General features: G+C 37.9%; 3 protein-coding genes across 3 annotated transcripts; 1 reads left to right on the top strand and 2 right to left on the bottom strand.

Annotated features, from left to right (window-relative positions):
• The first annotated feature begins 69 nt into the window (after nt 1–69).
• Nucleotides 70–2261, top strand: LOC145237984 (GA-binding protein alpha chain-like). Its single transcript, XM_080100999.1, has 8 exons — nt 70–225; nt 392–682; nt 801–910; nt 972–1136; nt 1245–1298; nt 1364–1437; nt 1502–1730; nt 1844–2261. The coding sequence occupies exons 1-8, from the start codon at nt 195–197 to the stop codon at nt 2036–2038; spliced, it is 1149 nt and encodes a 382-aa protein (XP_079957125.1). The 5' UTR covers nt 70–194; the 3' UTR covers nt 2039–2261.
• Nucleotides 2262–2349: 88 nt separating this feature from the next.
• On the bottom strand, nt 2350–3661 carry LOC145237985 (dnaJ homolog subfamily A member 3, mitochondrial-like). The gene is made up of 3 exons (XM_080101000.1): nt 3291–3661; nt 2612–2968; nt 2350–2536 (listed from the first exon to the last, which is right to left on the bottom strand). Exons 1-3 carry the CDS (start codon nt 3462–3464, stop codon nt 2426–2428), a joined length of 642 nt encoding a protein of 213 aa, XP_079957126.1. The 5' UTR covers nt 3465–3661; the 3' UTR covers nt 2350–2425.
• Nucleotides 3662–9486: 5825 nt separating this feature from the next.
• On the bottom strand, nt 9487–16210 carry LOC145238556 (alpha-1,3-mannosyl-glycoprotein 4-beta-N-acetylglucosaminyltransferase A-like). The gene is made up of 4 exons (XM_080101761.1): nt 12837–16210; nt 11707–11922; nt 10159–10424; nt 9487–10086 (listed from the first exon to the last, which is right to left on the bottom strand). The coding sequence occupies exons 1-4, from the start codon at nt 13275–13277 to the stop codon at nt 10050–10052; spliced, it is 960 nt and encodes a 319-aa protein (XP_079957887.1). The 5' UTR covers nt 13278–16210; the 3' UTR covers nt 9487–10049.
• Nucleotides 16211–21831: the final 5621 nt, after the last annotated feature.

Raw genomic sequence — 21831 nt, 5'->3', positions numbered from 1 at the left:
ATCTTGTATTTTTTTACAATTTCTATTTGTATGGGAATTTCCCGAACGTACCTTTTTTCGTAATGATGATTTCGGGAAGGATTGCAAATTGTACGGTTACATAAGTTGTAAAACAAAAGTTTAGTTTAAATGAAGTAATTTGTGTAATGTAAGAAGTTGCATAAGTTTTAGTTACTTCGATAGTTTAAAAGACGATGGAAAAAAATATACTGCAAAGTTCTGAAGGTAAAAATGTTTCATTTTTATAAGCTAATGGTGTTGATATAATGCTTGCAAATTATTGTGTTGTAGTATTTAAAAATATTTCTAAGACTTGCAATACCCAGGATCATGTATATGGGAAAAAATAACAAGAAACGTGTTTAGAATCTTAAACAAATCAATATTTTAGATGCAGTTATTGTTCAAGAAATTGACACTAAGGTGCCCCTCTCAATTCTTCGCGAAACAGTTGGCAGACGTTTATGCAAATCGGACCTAAGCAAGCATGATATATGCATACAAGATTCTGCTTTGGATCCCCAACTTAGCTTAGTTGACCATGGTGTTGGGGTTACGGGAAACGTTGAACTTAGCATTCAGGTTCAAACCAATGACACAAACCCTAAACTTGTAATTGTGGACATCAACAAGCCAATTGAAAATGATTCCCCTGCTTGCAGTATTTCCACAGCCCACAGAGGTATTTTTAACATAAGAATAACCATGCATTAATGCATGTTACTAACATTTCTTCTTGCTTGATGAACTTTATAATTTGAGCATTTTGGAAAATACAGTCCTGTTTTTTTTTGGTTTAGTAAATCGCAGAAAGCGGAAGTATACTTTGCCTGAAAAGTCTGTTGGTAGCAACACTAAAGAAAGTGAGTTAGGCATTCCTGGAAACCCTATGATCTGGACAAAATCGCAGGTAGTATACAAAGTACATTTGGCAATAATAGTACATGTGTAGAAACGTTTTGTAATTATAGGTCAACCAATGGATGGTGTGGGTTGCAAAGGAGTTTGAATTTGACACATCCATCATTAAAGATTACAAAGTCAATGGCAAAGTGCTGTGTGCCATGTCCCAATCAGACTTTGTAGAGCAATTTCCCTATGGTAACATCTTGTGGTCTCATCTACAATTGTTAAAGGTATTTATTTGTAAATTTAGGTTTCAAAATGGTCAGGCATTTGCAACAGGGAGGTAGTAAGTAGTCTGATGTAGATAAAGTTTGATGAATCTATGTTACTTTCTTCAGAAACTTGTGAAGTCTGACACGGCAAGCACCACAAGCTCATCAGTTATTGGACAGGTTTAACATTCTTGTTTAGTGTGGACATTTTTAGCATTACATAATGATCATTGCTTTTTTTCTAGACACCTTCTGGCAGTGTGCCTACTATGCCTATGACCTCAAGGCGAGCATACAATCGAAATTCCCCAGGAAATAGGTAGGTCAAAGTGTATGACTTTTGGTTGCATTTAGAGGCAGATAGATACTTGATTGTTTGACAGGTCTGGTAATAATGGACAAACACAGTTGTGGCAGTTCTTGCTGGAAATGCTTACTGATGCTGATTGTATTAACTATATTCGATGGGTTGGAGATGAGGGTGAATTTAAACTTCTTAACCCAGAGATGGTTGCACAAAAGTGGGGTGAAAGAAAGAATAAACCTGCAATGAATTACGAAAAGTTGTCTAGATCCCTGAGATACTACTATGATGGGGATATGATATCAAAGGTAGTAAATTATATATTATGAAAAACAAAATAAACAAATCATAAAATTTGCATAATAAATTTAATTTGAGTGATGCCAAATGTGTGTATCAAACCATCTCTCGATCTCTTTAGGTACCTGGCAAAAGGTTTGTATATAAGTTTGTGAGAAACCTTCGACAGTTAGTTGGATATGAAGCAGTTGAATTAAATAAATTGGTTATGGAATGTGCTGAAAAAAGACGAAAACTTGTAGAGGTACAAAGTGTGGAAGAGTATCTACACACACCTGACAGCAAGGAAGTGACATTGACGCTAACAACTGGCTGATGTGCTCATGAAAACAACACATTTAAGAAACATAATATGTTTGGTGGTGGTGCTGTTTGTGCAAAGTTACAAAATTAATAACAAGTAACTTTTTTTTGCAAAAGTTTGCTTTATTTGACAAAAGTGTGTTTTTACCTGTGGTACAATTGTGAACCATTTTGATATTTTTTTGTTTTGTGGCTGATCAAACAGATCATGTTGTAGTACATACTTTTAAAACGTTTTTGTTTCTTATTTACTATCATAAAGACCTATCAGATAATGATTTGTTTGTTTTGCTTGCTAAAAACAGCGTTGTTTTTTGCCTGTGGTCTTAATGCGAAAATGTTTTATTTGACAATAAATAAATAAAATATACGTAAACAAGATCATAAACCAAGGCCTTGGTTATTTCTTGTTCTTTTTGACAAACTCCCAACCATTTGGGCCTTTTCGTATTTCCATTTTTTCACCATTCAGTTCTATGTCTATTTTTCCTTTTGCGGATGACTTTGCAATCTAAAATTAAATTACAAGATGATAATCCAAGGAAACCTACTGCATAAAAAATAACAAAGCAATTTTGTCAAATACCTCCTCAAACATATTTTTTCCCAAACCTAACATCATATTTGAAAACAAGGAACCAAAAATCCCTCCACGCTTGTTTGAACTGTTGGTTTTTTGAAAACCTTGTCCTTCAAAGTTCTTCGCAAATCTGCGAAACAATTCCTCAGCATCCTTCATATTGATTTCTTGGTGTGTCCACTGTTGGTTATGAAATGGGTTGCCCTGCCAATGGTTGTTTGTTTGTCTGTTGTGGCCATATGTATTGTAGTGTTCTCGACTGTTGTCCTTGCGAAGTGTTTCATAAGCCTCTGTAACCTTTCTAAATTTCTCAGCAGCCTCTGTGTTTCCAGGGTTGGAGTCTGGGTGGTATTTTTTTGCAAGCTAAAAGATACAGATAAACTTTACCTGAAAAGATTTACCTTTTTCTTCCTGCATAATGAAAATTGACTACCCAAGCACAAGTTGCACAACCTTGTGTTGTTGCAGTAAAAGTCAGGATGAATCATTGATGTTAATATCATTCGTTGACCAATTTGTAGCGAGTGCAGAAATTGGCTTTACCGTTTTTAACACAATATTTGCACTTTATCCAACCACCATCAATAGATATAAGAAATTTTAAAAGTGAAAACTTTTTTGCTACACACAAACAAATTAATTGCATTTTCACAGTTCAGTAAAAGAGAGAGAACAGAACACTAACCTTAAAGTAAGCAGACTTGATATCCTTTTGTGTTGCGTTTCTATTAACACCTAAGACATCGTAGTAATCCTTTTGTTTGCTGGACATTGAGGTATAAATGTACCTTTTTACAGCGATGTTTTGAAGGCAAGAAAAAGAATTAATGTGTTTCCATACATAACAAGTCCGCAACATGACGAAATTGCGTAGGCAAAGTAATTTGAATGACAAAATTTTACCTGTTCTGTTTAAACAGGTACAGTATGGCGATCATACTAAAACGCATGAACCCAATACATCGAACAAATACATACTTTCCCTTATATTAAGCAAACACAACACCGCCGTCAGCTTTGCTATTTATTGACGTAACCAGCATGACGCAGAATAGAAATCTTATAAATTACCGTGGGTTGCTTAGTAATGACGTATAGATTTTGAAGTAGTATTTGTCAAGAAATTAAACATATTAAGACCTTGATCACACCACAGGTGCATATAAAAGAAATACAAAGCGATATAAGTAAATAACAATGCAGCGCTGTAACACCCCGATGTCATAACTCATAACACTTGCCACAATACAGCACAAATTTTTTCGGAGTTGCCTTCCTTTAGCTGCCAGCCCACAAAGATTAGAAGGACACATGTGGAGCCAATTAAATGGCTAAAACTAGCACAAACCACTATAAATTTGCTAACAATGCGCTCTTCAAAGATATTCACTCACTTGTCTTGTGTTGATTTGTCGGCTTTTGACTACTTCCCAAAATTTATTTCATTTCATTTTGTTTGTTCGAAGCTTGTCACCTTTCTTCCCTTTTCTGTATGCGCCTTCCCAGCTTTTTCTCTGTCCATACGCATGACAAACAAAGCCAGCTAGTGTGAGTGGCTTTGTTTACCCCTTGGTGTACTTGTTTACATGTATTGTATGTGCACTGCAATGTCGCTGCAATCTGATTTTTAAAAGTAAACACAAAATATTTTGGTTATGAAGTGCATTCTTTAATTGCGATTGTTACATCGTCTTGTACATATGTTTATGTTTTCCGCCAGTAGCCTTGATTCCTGTCTATGACGCAGTGTTGTGCAACCTGAAACATTTTCTGTCACACTATCGGTGATTGTGATGTCACAACCTTGGCATTGCTTACTCTTGTAAGCGAGGTTGCCTCGTGTTTGTTAGTGACTGGAACTTACAGCGTCTGCATGCTTTTTTTTGAAAAAACTGGTCAGTTATGTTTGTTTTTGTGTAACGAACAGGAAAATTATGTTAAAAACTTAACCGTACATTGTGTGACTTGACCAGTAAGCACATGTTTGAGCCTTGTTGTTAACCATTAGGAATTGGATTTATGTGAAACCTTTATTCAGGCGTGAATCCCGCCGTCGTCAACCCACGTGTTATTCTAAACTGTGTTATTCCGGTAAGATTATTGTTTTGCCGTCCGTCTCTAGTGTGATTAAGTGTTGTTTATATGTGATGTTATTTGATGCTGTATTTACAGACCTTCTACTGATCGCTTGCATTTAAATGACTCGGGTCCTTTTATAGTTTGGCAAGCGTAAATGTCACTAAAATTCTTGTCTAAATTTAAACACGGTGTTGAAACCGACTTTTGACCGGTCATCTTTTTTTGGCGCAGGACGCACAATAACAACATAAAATACCCAACTAAACAAATACTTCAAAGGGATGGAGAAAAACGAAAGAAAGGGAAGAAACGTAAGTAGACTTTAACACAAAAAACAATGAGAAAACGTAGATGAAACCGCCTTTCGACCATTGTACTCGCTGTGCTGCCGTACACTCGAGCGCCACCAGTCGGCCATATTGCAGAATAAAAGAGATCTTAATTTGCCAACGTTAAATCAATCTCAGTTTGAAAATAGTGAGTTGCCGATTTCCGAAAACGAGTTATACGCATCGCTTAAATCTATGCCCCGAAACAAATCGCCGGGCCCAGACGGATACCCTGTCGAGTTCTATGAAACATTTTGGAATGACCTTAAGGACATGTTTAAGGACGCATGGGCTTATTCCGCGCAAGTAGGTCACTTCAGTCCAACGCAGTGCCAAGGAGTGGTGACCCTCATACCAAAACCCAATAAAGACAAACAGTTCATCACCAATTATAAACCTATAACACTGTTAAACGCTGACTACAAAATCGTGTCCAAAGTCATAAACAACCGCATAAAATCCAACCTGGATCACCTCGTCAATCGAGACCAGAACGGGTTCATTAAAGGGAGGTTCATCGGGGATAATATTCGTTTACTGTTCGATGTGATTGACCTTGCTGATAATCAACAATATCCAGAGGTATACTATCTCTTAATATGTACAAAGCTTTTGATACAATCGAGTGGAGGTTCATTTACGCCGCATTAAAAACATTTGGTTTCGGAAATAATGTTCTGCATTGGGTACAATGCTGTTACTCGAATCCCACAAGCACCATAATTAACAATAATTTTTTGTCACGGCAAATTAGAATCAAAAGGGGGTAAGGCAGGGAGACCCTTTATCTCCAACTCTATTTGTACTTGCCATTGAATGCTTAGCTGCTGCGATGCGAAAAGATGACGAAGTAGGAATTCATTTATTGGGCGATGACTTTAAAGTGTCGCTCCTGGCAGACGATACGCTGGTTTTTTTGAAAGGGGAACCAAACAATTTTGATCGAGCCTTTGCGATTGAACTCTTATTCGCGCCGGTATACTTAGTCACTACGATCTAATTAACAACGAAGGCCACTATATGACTTACGACGACCTCGCATTAAGATTTAACTTCACACCAATTAATCACGGATTCATTGAATTTATTAGATTGGTTTCTGCCATCCCAGCGAATTGGGATGTACGAGACAAACATGCCAGCAAAGAAAACGTTCAGAAGACCCCATTTTGGTTAAACACAATCGCCAAATTTAGCGAGGCAAAACAAGCCTACCTACACGTAACAGATTACAACAGAATCACCCCTCCACCAACAGGAAATGTGGGAAAGGGATCGAGTAGGGCATAGGCGCCGAGTAGGCGGTGGCGGGGTGGCGCCGCCACCTTGGGTTTGTAAAGCACGGTGGCGGCCACCGTGGAAATTGTGGTTGGTTTGTAGCGGTATGGTATGAAACATCGTAAAATCTGAGAAAAATAACAAACGATTTTACTTTTAAACAAGTGTGCTGGCGAAAAAGCCACAAAAACACTACCCTGTTTTGGTTAGGGCGTTGTTTATGACGCCATTTTTGACCATGATTGTGTACAATTCCATTTTGCTGCTATAAAAGTTATTTTGGGACTAGGAGATATACAAAGCAACAACAACGTGACAAAACATTTTTAACGGTGTTAAACCAATGATAAACGTTACAGCAAAGTGTTTCAAACAAATATTTTCAAAAATTGACTTTTTATGATTTTGACAAACGTTGTATTCTACTATGTTTGCTGGGCTTTGAGTTTCAGCTGATGTGGTTGCACGTATTAGTGACGTCACATGAAATGACGTCATAAGTCCGCCACCTTGCATTTTTGTAAAACTCGGCTCCTATGGATTTGGGTACGGGAACGAACATACCGAACTGGGGACACATATACATTAATAACTATATTTGTACGATAGAAACAAAATTAAGAGCCTTTCAAATGAAATTGAATTTAAGAGCCATCATAACTAACGAGAAATTATATACAGTTGGCATAGTACCCTCACAACAGTGCGTTTTCTGTAAAGATTTTCCAGAAACCCTTTTACATCTATTTTACTCATGCACTGTAGCTGCAAAGTATTGGGAAAATGTTACTGCGTGGATTTCCAGCAAACTGTTAATTGATGTTAGACCTCGTGCAATTTTATGTTTATTTGGAACTGATGACCAAGAACTGTTACTGAACTGCATCCTTCTGTGTGCGCGATATGTTATTTTTCAGAGCAAATACGCGCAAAGTAAACCAACTTTGCAAAGATTTATTTATTCCCTAACAACGCTAAAACACTCAGAATTCCTACTTGCAATTAAAACCAACAAACGCCCTGATTTTTTACGTAAGTGGTCCGGCCTTTGATTGTCGCGTACTTGACTTAGCGTATTTCTGGTCTTGTTCGTATTCTTTCTCATTTTACTTGTTATCGTAATAAAAAAAATAAAAAAAATAAAGACAGTTTTAGGAATACAAGCGACCTGCCGTGCTGTCTGGAGGCGCATGAAGTTACGCCTTCTGATAATTCAAGACAGCTCAACTGCGATGTTACAGAAAGCGAAATGCAAGTACGTCAAAAATGATACTTAGTCCACATGATCAATTTGTTTCTGCAGTGCCCAAATTTGCCAACCAAAACGTACAGTTTAAAGCAGCGTAAAGCAAAAATTGAAAGCATCAGTTTAAGTAGTTTACAGAATTTTCGCAAAATTGTAAGCTAAACGCCTGCATACAATTTTGCAATATGACACCAATAATAAATAGATTGTTTCACCTAGGAACGCACACGACCAATAATGCTTCTGTGTTTTGAAGTTGTTCATCTGCTTATGCCGAAAGTTGATCTTGATGAAACCCGGCATGCAAGTAAAACTTAAATTCTGGACCAAATAACTATTTACCCATGTTTATCCAAACTGTTTGAACAAGTCCCCTTCGTAAACTCTTTGCAGCTTGTTGCTTTTTTCTTTGCAAACCTCTCGGGATTCGCCATAGCCGCACCGTTTGTTCCATTGCAACAACATCGGCAAATTGTCGTGTTGACTGGTAATGAAATAACTTACCTGCGCCTCCGACTTTCGTAAACGTGCAGTATTCCCATTGGTTGGTGGGTTTCTCTTTTCACCTTTGTTTTAGCACGTGCAGTCTAGTTAGTGTTGCATCGTGTATAGTATCTAAGTCAGTTGTGACTACATTATGTTTTGCCGTGGTGGATAAGTTGTGGTGTAAGTTAGGTTATTTCGTATCTTTTATAGTTGTGACTTTCTTTCTTATAATTGGTTTAGGTGGATTCAATCACTCTTTATTTCAATAAAGTGCATGTGAAACTGACCGCTCTTATTCTGCTAGTCAAGAGACTATACGGGAAAACTTGCAAAAAGCTCAAATTCTGCATTGTGTATAGTTAAGTTTTTCTGCCTTGGTGATTAAACGCAGTAATTCGGGGGTAGCCTAACATGAATAAACAGGCATTTCATTTTTTGCACATTAGGCATGACTTACATGTATCATTTTCATTTGAAACGAGATACACCACAGACAAAGTATTCTGCTTCTGCACGATAGTAAGAGGCTCAATCATGTACCTCAGTATTTTGTTCAAGTAGGAGTCCCCCTTTCGTAAAACGCTGGGAATAGCAATCACCATGTAGGGTTGCATTTTTCCCGATCCAAACCGAAACTGGGGAAAGTAGTCGTCTTGAGGCTGCAAATCTTCTGAGTTGTTTTATGTGCTATCTCCGCCAAGTCTTAAACCTAAAGGTCCCGCATAATGTTTCAGCCGACACGTTGTATTTCTCAAGTGCGATTGCTGTAGAATGATGCCAATTGCGACGAGTGCAAAAATCGCTGAAACAAACACTTTTATATATTTCATCATACTGCTGTCAACCAGTTACCGAAACTCATTCCCTGCATATAACCTCTGAATATATATCAACAAGAAAATGTCAAAACGGTTAAGTTACGAAACTCAAGAGCTTGATAGAAACACGGACCAGCACCAGTTGATCACACCAGAGATGCATATGTAAGGAATACCAAGTCTATGATTTAAGAGACCACGCAGCGCCACTACTCGATATATCACATGGTATTTCTTCATTGTGTGCCAAGTACCCAATACAGAACAAATGTTAGAGACGCATGTGAGGCGAATTATAAGTGGCTGGAAATGGTACAGGCCACTATATAAACATGCTAAAAATGATTTTCTCGGTCTTTTAAAATATTTATTCGCCTGTCTTGCTTTTGACCACTTCCAGAAATTTAATTCATTTTACGCCTTTATTAAATCTCGTTACATTTCTTTCTTGTTTTTATATGTGCCCACCGTATGCCAAGTCCCAACCAAGCTGGCTACGTTGAGGTAGGCCTACTTTGAAAACGCCGACTTGTTTACTTTTTTTATTTTGCACCCTAGTTGTTCTCTTTTAAATTCAACCCTTGCTTTTTACAGATTTTATGGAGACTAATAATGCCTTTACAAGTGAACTGTCTATTTCTCAGCTTTTAGATTTTAAAAATGTTTTATTGTATCACCATTGGAAGATGCATAGTAGGCTTTATCAATAACAAAGGATATGACAAAATCGCGTGACTAAATTATACGAAAAGTCGAAATACACCGTACGTATTCCAACACTATAAATGCATGGTCTGAAAAAGCGTTGTATTTGTAAAAACAGAGTTGGCGATTACGTACTTTATCCATAAGTGCGGTGTTGTATAAAGCGAAAGGCCAGTACGTCAAAGTGCTAATTAAGCCACATGATAAATTTTTGCGATGTCCAAGTTTGCAAACCAAAACGTACACTTTAAAGTCACGAGAACTAGCCACAGTCAGATAACAATTCTGGTAAAACGATAGGCTGAACGCCTGTATAAAATTCTGCAATATGATACCAATAATAAATAGGGTAATGCATAAAGTCAAAGGAATGCCATTTTGGCAGGGTACGCGTAGCTCTTGCGTTGAAACCATGTAACGGTCTTCCAAATTGAATGGACATCGGTCCTTTCTCGCATCTGTGAGTGCTCACTACCAATAATGCTTTGGGGTTTTAAAGTTGTTCATCTGCTTATGCCAAAACTTGATCTTGATGAAACCCTGCATGCAAGTAAAATTTTAATGTTGGCCCAAATAACTTTTTACCATATTCATCCGAACTGTTTGACATACTTTCCCAAGTGTTTGAACAAGTCCCCTTCGTAAACTCTTTGCAGCTTGTTGCTTTTTTGTTTGCAAATTTCTTGGGATTCGCTATAGCCGCACCGTTTGTTCCGAATAAAATCCCAGTATAGCCAATCAAGTGGCTTTGCGTCCCAAAACATTGCCACAAAGTCGGCAAATTCTCGTGTTGACTTGTAATGGAATAACTTCCCTGCGCCTCCGACTTTCGTAAACGTGCAGTATTCCCATTGGTTGGTGGGTTTCTCTTCAGCAAACTGCAAAAAGACACATTTTGATAAAGGCAAGACTATTGGCTAAACATAGCCTATAAGATTATGGCAAAAATGAACAAACTGACAAATAAATTATTGCCACAATTATAATGTCTGCTTTATTTTTTTGTCTGCCTATAGATTTGATAAGCTTTAATTGCTTGAAAACTAGAGCATTAACGTCCTTAATCTGTTCTTGGACCATTTGACGAAGATGTGTTTATGTTTGTGTTGTAGTAGGCTACTGTGGTCGACAACCGCCGGTGCCGGTCCGCAAGTAGTTCATGCATCCCGGGACTGATAAACTAATTTAGGCGTTTTTATTGCTGAACATTTGTAGCTTTAACAGCCGGTCCGTAATAAAATTTCACTTTTAAAAACGGTCCGCAGTGCAAAAAAGGTCGACGACGTCTGTTGCAGTATGTGTAAACAGACAATAAACTTATAAAAAGTTTGCTATAAATTTTCTGAAGCTGTTGGTGTTTGTTCTTTATCGCTTCTTTTTTGTTTTTGCAAAGTGACGACAAAAGCAAATATCAAACCTATGAAAGGCGTTTCTACAGTTTCACAATTACTGACGCAAAGAAATATGTTTCTATCATAATATATGCCATACAATGGCGCCGAAAAAGCCCAGATTAATTTCTAACTTGATGCAAAAACCTTAACGGAATACCAGTCTGACGATCAGTCTTAACTGTTTTCGTGACGTCATAATCTGTGACGCTTGTGATTTTCTTGTATTGTTCACGTACAATAGGCCTACAAAAACGGCTACTCGGCTGGTAAAACTCCTTCCAGTCCCACCAAATCTGTTTAGAGCAGTGTGGAAATTAAAATATTTAGCAAAATAGTTTTATTTTCGTCACAGCCTCCTGTACATTTATTTTAATATACATGTTCACGGCCGCACAAACTCGTCTCTGCGGCCGCGTGTGTACGACCACAGGTTGTGAAACCCTGGGCTATACCAATGACTTTGATCATTTTCCCTCTAGTGCATCATAAAGAACTGATGTTGCCATTTCATGCATTCTTGTGGTTACTGTAACAATTTCCAGCTTACTAGGTGATATAAAATGTCACGGAGAAAAACGCAAATCTAAAGTGACATTTATCAAGAGAGTGATATAGTGCATGGAAATGGTGGTACACAATGTTTATGAACTTCAATATACTCATTCACCCTTAATAAAAGGTATAGTGCACCAGGCACCATGAGAGCGCAAGTGTGTTAACCAAAGTTGAACAGAAAGTGTACAATTTTCTTTGTTGTACAAATTACCTTAAGTATCTCGGACATGTAGTTTGTTTCAGCTTGAACGTCATCCTCCATCATAAGAAACAACGTCGGATCTATGTAGCGTACGACATATGACATGAGAAAGGCCATATCGAGGTTCTGTTTCGACCTCCAACGAATTCTTTCTATCTTGTCATTAAAGTTTGGCACGAGCTTGTTCTCCCAGTCCGGACGAAGTTCTCGCGGTGGGCCGATAAGCTAACAAAAACAAAACAAAACGTTTCACAAAAAATCAGTGTTGTGTGCACCCTTGTTCATTCAAGGTTATTAAACCTTCCGGTACGAAATTTGAAACTCATGGCCTTTAATCATATTTTACAACCTCAATGCTCCTGCTATGTTATTCTCGAAAAGTGTTGCTTCAAAATCAATTCAAACTTTGGGAAATTACCTTGCATTTGTCCATTAGTTTGTTTTTGAAAAATTTAAGAAATTGTGGGAAATGGGCAGTAGCGCTCCCCAATGTTAAAACTCTTCTTGTCGTTGCATCCATTGCACCATACATGCATTGTTACCACATAAGTGCCAAACATGTATGTGTCCTAATTTTTCGGGTTACTTTTTTTCAACACGTGCAGTCAAGGGTTAGTATTGCAGCAGAATCTGAGTCAGTTGTGAGTGTAGTAAGTTGTGTCATGGTGGATAACTTCATGTGCTGTAAGTTAGATTAATTCGACTAACTTGCGGTTGTGGGGTTCTTTGTTAAACTTATAACTTAGTAGGTTTATTTGGGTGGTCGAAAATCGTTTTAATTCGGTCTTCATTTCAAAGTAAATGTGAAACTGACCGCTCGTATTCTGCCAGTCAAGACACTAAAAGGTAGAAGTAGCAGAATGCCTGTATTTTTACTTTAAGTACAGTGAAGTTGGGCAGGAACTTGACCGAATGGTCTGGCGCGCCTGACCCACATACAGACTTAAAAAAACCTGTTCGGGATTCGTCCCCGGGAGGTTCCTGGGTTCAAACCCCGTGAAAAATAAAATAAAAGTACAGTGAAGTTTTTTTGGCTTGGTGATTAAACGCATTAATCTAGGAGTACCCTAACACAAATACACAGGCATTTCATTATTGCACACAAATTACAAACTAATTGCACATTAGGCACGACTTACATGTATCATTTTCATTTCAAACTCCTCTCGAAATTCTTCGTATAGTTGCTTCGCCTGCCTTTCGAAAATGGTGGCCTGGTTGTCAGCGAGATACACCACAAACAAAGTATTCTGCTTTTGCACGATGGTAAGAGGCTCGATCATGTACCTCAGTGTTTTGTTCAAGTAGGAGTCCCCTTTTCGTAAAACGCTGGGAATAGCAATCACCATGTAGGGTTGCATTTTTCCCGATCCAAACCGAAACTGGGGAAAGTAGTCGTCTTGAGGCTGCAAATCTTCTGAGTTGTTTTGTGTGCCATCTCCGCCAAGCCTTAAACCTAAAGGTCCCGCATAATGTTTCAGCCGAAGACTTGTATTGCTTAAGTGCAATTGCTGCAGAATGATGCCAATAGCTACGAGTGCAAAAATCAGTGAAGCAAATGCTTTCATATATTTAATCATATTGATGTCATCCAGTTATCAAACCGTGTTCCCTGCATATAACCACAAGATGAAAATTCAAAAATGCTATATAACTTAAATGCTCAAAAATCATTTGTTTGTCATAATAATTAATCATACTGTCAACCGGTTATCAAATCGTGCTTCCTGCACATAACCACAAAATAAAAATTCAAAAATGCCACAGAACTTGAATGCTCAAAAAAGATCATTCGCTTGTCAGCTGAACAAAAACTTTTAACCTAATGATTCTAAACCAGGGATTCTTAAACTTTTTCGGCCGTGCCCCACTTGACACTATTTATTTATTCTCACGCCCCCCTAAAAAACGTTAGCACTGATGATGCTTGTCTTGTTTTTTTGAAAACAACATACATCGTAGGTCCGCCTTAAACTACTGTCAAGTTAGTTCCAATCGTTAGAAAAAGCCATTTCAACACTGATAAGTTGCAAAAAAAGCGCGCGCACAGAGCCACGGTGCCAGTATTCTTGTAAACTACGCATATGTTGCCCAGAAAATGTTGATTCACTCAAAGCCAAGGCAATCTCTAATGCGAAATTGCGAACGAATAAAAAATGTGCAGCCGACTGTATAGTACAGGGGTCACCAAACTACGGCCCGCGATCCCATTTTTTAGGTTTGCCAAAACGTATTGATAACTTTGTTACTGTCAAAAATTAATCTACTCCTTACAAAAGTTTACTGTTACGACATGTAAAATTAATATTACCGACTTTTATAGGATTGCAACGCCCAGGATTGATCCAAAGCCAGTTTATTACGTCACAGACAAAACAAAAAGTGTTAATTGTGCGCAAACAATTGCCTTATTGTGTTACTTGTGACATAATATAAACATTCCTTGTAAGATGAGACTAACTATACAATTTAACAGTTTTTAAATAGATTTTTAAAAAGACCAAAAAAAAAAATCTTGGCGCCCCTATAAAAATAGTCTCGTGTGCTAAGCTTGAGAAGACGGCACTAGGGCATGTAAACTATGCGGCACGCGCGAACGTATCCGGCCCGCAGTGTAGAAAAGTTATGTTAGTACAACTGGACATCCATTTCAGAGTAATGAAGCGTTTACTTTAAACAAAAAGTTCGAAATCAGTGCCGACATAATTCCAATGCATTAATTTACAATTGTTTGCAAGTGAAAACTTTGCAGCCAGATTGTGGTGCGCCCCCCTTGCGAACCCTTCACGCCCCCCTAGGGGGGCGCGCCCCCCAGTTTAAGAACCCCTGTTCTAAACCAGTAGTTCCAAATCTGGGGTTTGCGACCAGGGGTCGTACATGCAGCAACTTTTAGGTAACTATCTAAAGAGCTTTTAGTAACTTTTACACAGTGATCTGTAAATCTGATGCATTTGTAAAAGAGGTCAGGTGTTACCAAAAGGTTTGGAACCACTGTGCTAAACATATGCCATTATTAGGCCTTAATAGATTGTGGTATTGTTTAAAGTTGGAGTTTCAGATTCGATATTGTTAGCTTCAACAACACTCCTGAATGATGAGAACCTGTTTGGGTGTTTTAATGCAAATAAAAAGAACTTTAACACAAATCTTTTACTGATCACTTCGAATACATCCACAGATCAAATGATATTTTCTCCAGCATTGTTACCTAATTATTTTCTAATAGTGTTACCTAATAACATTACTACCAAGTTAAGACCTCAATTTGTTTTAGTCAAAAGCATTTGCCCCTGCTAGTTGCCATGGTGGCTGTACTGGTTGGATGCTGTGAACTACAGTGTAAAGGAAAAAATACTGCTGTTTAACACGTTTGTAAAACATTAACCGGGTTCGAATATACCTGCCGTAAATTGACGTCAAGTTTCACAGATACGCTCAAAGTCAACAGCTGTAAAGAGCACCTCGATCAACACTTTTCAACTGTTTTCTGCCTAATCAAAAAAGCAAACTTAACCTTTGATTTAAACTTGCTCTGCTGATCTTACTTCTTAACCGTTGCTGTATGTACAATTTGTATGACAATGCCTCAAGACTGTTTGGAAGTTCTTATACGTCACTTCCGGCATTGCTTAGGATGATATAAACCTTAACACGGAAGTCATCGTTCGAAGATGACATGTTTTGCCCTTTTCCCTGTACACCTTTTCCTTTTGAGCACAAAAAACTCCATTCCGACCAGAGACCGCGTTCTTGGTCTATACTGCCTGTTTAGTTGATTCTAGCTTTCTTACTGCACGCGATTCCCATCAGCTGGTTTTGGCAAGGGTAACCTAAGCACGCGTTACTGTAGGGGATTCATTCGATCACGACTGGGCTGGTCACAAATCGTGATATATGTTGCCCAGTTGGTTGCACAGCTGAAAACAGCAATAGATATAATAATTTTGTCTTGTTCAGTGTTGGCTTTTAGAAAAAAACACACACGTTGTTTTCTTATATTTTTTTAACCATCGGTTGCTTTTCGACTCAATTACTGGAAATTGAGGATATTTGAGAATGTACGTGGCAGTCGCGTTTTCATCTGGTAGCAAATGCTAAAACACATCGCTCTCATATATCAACAACAGAGGGTAAATATTTTTTCAGTGGTTTGCCGCCGTATGGAGTATCGATTTATGCCGTCTAACAACTCGATCTAAACAGATTGTCACGGATAAAGTTATTCTAGGTCTTGGTCAACTATTTTTTTGACAAAAAGAAGATTGCACAAATAAATTAACTTGTTACAATTATATATTTTGAACATTAACCACGAATGGTAATTTTGATGGGAATCCGTATGCATAATTTACTGTTTAGTCACTTTTCACAACCTGCCTGACTATATCGGCTTTTCTGAATGACTGAATAATCACCAATTCGACCTGAGTGTTATAGAACTCGCTACTAAAAGTCTTCTTCGGGTATCATAGCACTAGAAAGTCCTAATTTGCCTTATCAAATTTACTCATTGTAAGTTCTAACAACTTGTAATGACTTTTGTTTTACTAAATGCGTACATTCTGCCAGCTTCGTTTCCAAACAAATAAAGTCTGGTTGCCTGAGGTTATGAAAATATCCGTTTTTTGCCCCGGGGCGTGCAAACTCGCGCATTATCAAGCCACGTGTTACAAGCCGTTTATTATGAAATTATTATTAAGTTTTTTTGTGATAGAATTTACCTGCTAGAGGAATAAATATGACTCGCCCAATATCAAGACCCGATATATAACTTATAAAGGAGCAGTGTTAAGATTTTTTGTCATCGAATTTAACTGCTTAAGAAATAAAGTTTACTCGTGCAATAACAAGGCATGTATTTCAGGACATTTTTTTGATTCGGGCCTTACCCCTTACCTTCGGGTTCGATTTCGGGATTGTACTTCGGGTTTGGGCATATTCAGACCCGCTAACACCTTTGAACCTAACTTAACTCCGCCTAAACCTTTTTTTTTTGAACGAAAAACTAACTTTAACACCGTCTTCTTTATAGGACTCACTGCTCTGCCTGTCAGTAGCTTATAGACAACCAAGGACTTTGTATGTGATATTGAGAACAATATACTTCCGCAGTAACATGTAGGATGAAAACTCGACTAAACTCTACTGCATTTATTTAACGTATCAACATTTATCATGCAACAAATTGGCCACTGTAAGATAAACTCAATTCCAGGAATCTTACAACGCTGCTTTCACTTACCGACAACAACGAAAATGTGCACTGGAAACTACGCGCTGCCGACGTAACAGCAACTGCACGCTTTCCGCTGTTTGTTGTATATACTGGCGTTAGTGTGTGTGGCACTATAGTCCCACGACATTGTGTTTGTAACACATCCGACTATACAAGCGCTTGGTGTGTGAGCACTGCAATATCATATTGAATATTGTGGTTACTTGAGTTTTCATACTTTTACACAAATTTCATCGTCAAAAGAGTTTCAAACCGAAACAACAGTTTTTAATGTAATATTTGAGTCCTTTGCTCGTCTATCCTGGAACCATGGTCACCAACTGCCATGATCCGTCGCGGGAGAATCATATAAATTAACGTGTTGGTTAATCATGTGTCTACGAAAGAGCTTATCTTATATCAACCGCAATGCCATGTCCACTACTTTGTTTGTTATTTATTTAAGTTTTTCGTTCAACACAGAGTTGTAAATCGGACCGGGTTCAGGCTTAGGTTTTTAAAAAAAACTGGGCTTGATTAGGACGTGATTTTACACGTGTCAGTATTTTTTGAATAAATTTAACTAGCTAAGTAGTCCAGAGTTGCAAGCGGGCCCGAAATCTGAGCCCGAACCCGGCCCGAACCCGAAACGTTTTTGCAAAGCCCGTTTAGGCCCGAAATTTTGATTGACGGGCCTATCCACGAAAGCCTTGCAACAAAGGATGAGATAGAAAAAAGAGAAAGACAACAAACACAATGAACAATAGTAGACAATGGGGTAAACAATACGTTTTAGAGGAGGGTGGGCATTGGGTCAAAGCCAGAGAATTGTTACTTAGCTGAGTGATTTTATTTAAAAAACAATGGCGGACACGGAACGTAAAGTCAGGCCCGTTTTAAACCCGTTTTCTCACAAATACCTAAGCCCGAACCCGAACCCGGCCCGAAAAGCCCGGCCCGACTTGCAACTCTGCCCCAACTTGAGAACCGTTGGTTTACAACCACCAGGTTTTCCACGCGTCACGCAAAGGGGCACATGACTGATGACGACATTTGCGCTGCCACAGTTACTGAACATATTGTTAAATATTTACTTCACAGTTTACTGCAAAACCGTTGTTGGAATATGTATTACCAGTTTGTGTTAATTATGTTGGCCTCATTTATTCGCCAATGTGTGAAATAGTTTTGAAATCACACCTGTAACAAAGGCTGCTCAGGTTTTTCGTCACGTAATTTCTCTTTATCGCACCCCGTGGTGTCAATGAATTAAAATATTTAGACTGCTTGCTGTCGCTAAAGGGAGCACAAATACAAAAAATTGTTTCTGCAATCATACTTCTTTCTTAATTATTACTTAACCTTTATGTAGCACCCATAAAACAAACGCATAGTCATTGCCTTATCAATATAAAATACCTGTCTCCTGTGGGTTAGGAATTGGATCTGATACCTTAGGTTCCGCTGTTATATTGTGGATTTCAACCGGATACTGGACGGTGTGGGTAAAAAAGCGATTCAGTCACAAGGCTGTTAACTTAAAAGTGGTCTACTTTGTGCCAATAACTTACAAACATATCAAATTTTCAACGAAAAAAGTACTGTAATAGCGAGTATGTTCCGTTTATTTTGGCTTGGTGAAAGACAAAAGTATGTTAACCTGATCCTTTGCGTTATATCAAAGCATGAACATTTATGGATCACTTTAAACATACACTTTTATACATCTAAACACTGTTTTTTTGGTTCCAAGTAATCATTCGCTACACTACAATACTTATAATGTCTTCTCTACGCACCCTATATCAAAGTGATTTGCAATAATCCCTATATCAAAGTGATTTAAATAATAAATATTATTAGACTGTCAATTAACGGATTCAAAAAGATGGTTATTCAAAACACACGCCTAACTGTCTCCTTGATACTGTCAGGCACCACCTGAATTTAAAACATTTCACTGGAGGAAAAGTTGCCCACCACCTGTGGTAAACTTAAATTCAATTGCATCCATCGTATCAAACCAGAGCAGCTATTTTCAGAATAGGCTTAGGTATGAACGGCTTTAATTTGACCACAAACTCGACCACATTTTTGTCGTAATTGCACGTTGGTAAGTTTCAATGTTTGGACTAATTCGTTTTTGTTTTTCTAATTTCAGGCTTAGGTGCCACTTTTTTGCCGGCTCACACATTTGAACAGAGTATAGCTATTTTGACTGCGCTAAAAAAGGCCTACTAACGGTTTCATCTCTACCCTACTTTAAAGTGATTTGTAAGATAAAATAATAAATCATATTCCATCAAAATTCCACGCAACTATATTAACTTTTCAAACGGTAGATTAAATTCAAGCGAAAGCTAACGGATGCTGGGTGTTGATTCAAAACACAGTCTTCGCACTGTCTTGCTAATACTATAAACAGTAACCAGCTGAAGTGTAGAACATTCCACCGGAAAACAAAGTTTCCCACCACTATTTCAAAACGTTGAATTCAATTAACTTTAATCGTACAGGACCTGTGAATCCAGCATAAATTTCAGCCTAGCCTTAAATATGAACGGTTTAAATTTGACTACACACTCAGTCACATTTGTATCGTACCATGTCAAAAAGTTTATAAGTTACAAAAAAAGTTTATAATAAACTTTCACGATACACATCAAAATACTAACTCATGTTGGGTCGCTATTTTTGAACGCTATTTTTGTACAATAAAACTTCTCCTAGCCCATCCATCTTATATCATTTCTCCTGTAGTGATATTGCTGCGTTTTTTTTCAACCAACGTTTCGCAATTTCAAAGCTTAAAATGTTGACTAGCATTTTCAAAGCTAAAACTTGGTAGAGATTGTTCGGTTTCATGTATGACTTCTTGTCATAAAGTATAACTCACAAACGACAAACACGTCGTAACTCTTTTTTTTTGGAATTTTTAAGGCCTTGGCCGTAGGCAAGGGATGCACTACCTTTTCGGCAACCTAGTGGATTTTTGTTTATATAATACTGATGTAAAGCAATGGGATTTATCTATCAACTACCCATCTATTCAGCTTAACGATTTTGCAATCAGTCTATAAACCAGGGGTTCTTAACCTGGGGTACGTGTACCCCTTGGTGGTACGAAGCACCAAAGCAGGGGTGCGACATGCAGTGTAAAATTATACGCTATTTAGGCAGAATGCGTATTAAATTACTTTGTTATATGTCTTTGACTAATTTGAGTTGACAAATTGTTGGTGTGCTGTAAATATTGTTAAACTTACAAGACTGTTTTAATGCATGCATTCAACACGCAAGTTATAAATACACTGAGTTTAATTCCTATTATTACAATTTTATTTACTCCCGTCACCTACTGTACACAGGGGGTACGAGAAAATTTCATGAAAGCTCAAAGGGTACGAGCGCTAAAAATATTAAGAAACACTGGTCTAAACTCTTTATCAAAGTCACCTTCCATATTAATACCTTGTTTGTTTGCATTTTTACATAGCAATAGGCTCGTCAAAAAGTCTAACGCTTGTGGCTGCTGGGTCGGTCTGATATACGGCTTTTAAAGCTGAATGTACGTTTATTTTATAATACACATGTTTACGGCCACATAACTTAATCTTTTCGACCACATATGTTCTTCGCAGACAAAAAGGCAGATGCAAAACAACGTCACGTTCAATGTGGATTTACAAACGTTGTGGTGAACATCAGTTGGCATTGCCGGCAGACTTTTAACAAAACTAATTTTGCAGAAAGTTTTGGGACTCGCCGAAGTGGTGGATTCGAACTGTGACCAAATATTTTGGTCATGCACGAATATAATGTTTTGTTCACTTTGTTTTCCTGATTTGGCACCGTCACGTGCATTTCTTTTCTCTTGTGTTGTTTGGTTGGTGGCACGTTTTTTAGCATTCCCTTCCTTTGCCTGTAGGGCTACACGAGTGCGCTTAACGTTTGGTTTTGCAAAGGTGCTCATTTTGCTTAAACGTTGTTGACACTCAAAACCCAACGCCTCGTATTTAGCCAAGGTGAACATATATTCATTACTGGAATCAATCCTAAAGCGTTTATTTCAACCTTAAGCAAGCGGTTTGGTTGTCTGGGAAACAGCGCGAGTATAAATCGATTTAATTGATGCTACTATTTGATTAGTATCGGATCAGTAAAAGGCATTTTAGATATCAAGGATATCGTAGCGATGACTTTACATTGGTTGCCAGGCTAGCAAATACGCGTCGCCAACTAATTACACAAATAGGAACAAAAAAAAAAAAAACCGTAAAACGACGCGTTTAGCTAACAAAAACTTTGAAACTGTTCCATAATAGCTTGCTGGGAAACAAATTTTAACGCCACTGGTTGGGGTAAACTGTTTAGGAGTTATCTATCAATTTCCATAAAAGAAGGGTGACAAATCACCATACGTCGGACTGAAGATTGTCCCCCATTGAGTTCTGACGATTCAGTTGCCGTGTTTAGGCACATCAGCTACATCTTCCTGAGAAGAGCCTCTCAAACAATTTTACAAAAGGTTTGCCGACGCCGCCTTTGTTTGAATTCCGGTGGCAAAATAAAATGTAAATGAATGCACGTTTCAGTTGGATTTAGATTGGCTGACTCAATAGCAGACACACATGTACAGGTACCACAAAGGCACAAAAAATAGTTTTAAAGTCACCTTCATAAATATTACCAGAAACATTTTACCACTACACAGAGACATGAGATGGGTTTGTGCAATTAAACTTGACATGACAAATGTTCAGCCAAACGTACGTTACTTATAATTTACTTGAAGTTTTTTACAAAACAAAACTGTGTAGCGAATGTAAACGTTCGTTTCATTTTTTTGGAGTAAACGAACATGATATAAAGTGATGCCCTCAGTTTGTTTTGTACTACGCATGGCACTTACAAACCCA

This window comes from Phallusia mammillata, chromosome 7, assembly GCF_965637545.1.
Source record: "Phallusia mammillata chromosome 7, kaPhaMamm4.hap1.1, whole genome shotgun sequence".
In the NCBI taxonomy this organism is placed as follows: Eukaryota; Metazoa; Chordata; class Ascidiacea; order Phlebobranchia; family Ascidiidae; genus Phallusia; species Phallusia mammillata.
Note: the sequence above shows the minus strand (reverse complement) of the source record. Positions and strands in the feature narration are given on the sequence as shown.

Excerpts from the sequence above, each read along its gene's own strand:
- LOC145237984 (XM_080100999.1), top strand. The coding sequence starts at position 195 with ATGGAAAAAAATATACTGCAAAGTTCTGAAG. Across the intron at positions 911-971 it reads TGATCTGGACAAAATCGCAG|GTCAACCAATGGATGGTGTG; the intron begins GTAGTATACAAA and ends TTGTAATTATAG. Across the intron at positions 1,438-1,501 it reads CGAAATTCCCCAGGAAATAG|GTCTGGTAATAATGGACAAA; the intron begins GTAGGTCAAAGT and ends ATTGTTTGACAG.
- LOC145238556 (XM_080101761.1), bottom strand. The coding sequence starts at position 13,277 with ATGATTAAATATATGAAAGCATTTGCTTCACTGATTTTTGCACTCGTA. Across the intron at positions 11,923-12,836 it reads TTGAAATGAAAATGATACAT|CTTATCGGCCCACCGCGAGA; the intron begins GTAAGTCGTGCC and ends TGTTTTTGTTAG. Across the intron at positions 10,425-11,706 it reads ACATGTCCGAGATACTTAAG|TTTGCTGAAGAGAAACCCAC; the intron begins GTAATTTGTACA and ends GTCTTTTTGCAG.
- LOC145237985 (XM_080101000.1), bottom strand. The coding sequence starts at position 3,464 with ATGTTGCGGACTTGTTATGTATGGAAACACATTAATTCTTTTTCTTGC. Across the intron at positions 2,969-3,290 it reads TCAAGTCTGCTTACTTTAAG|CTTGCAAAAAAATACCACCC; the intron begins GTTAGTGTTCTG and ends TGTATCTTTTAG. Across the intron at positions 2,537-2,611 it reads GAAAAAATATGTTTGAGGAG|ATTGCAAAGTCATCCGCAAA; the intron begins GTATTTGACAAA and ends ATTTAATTTTAG.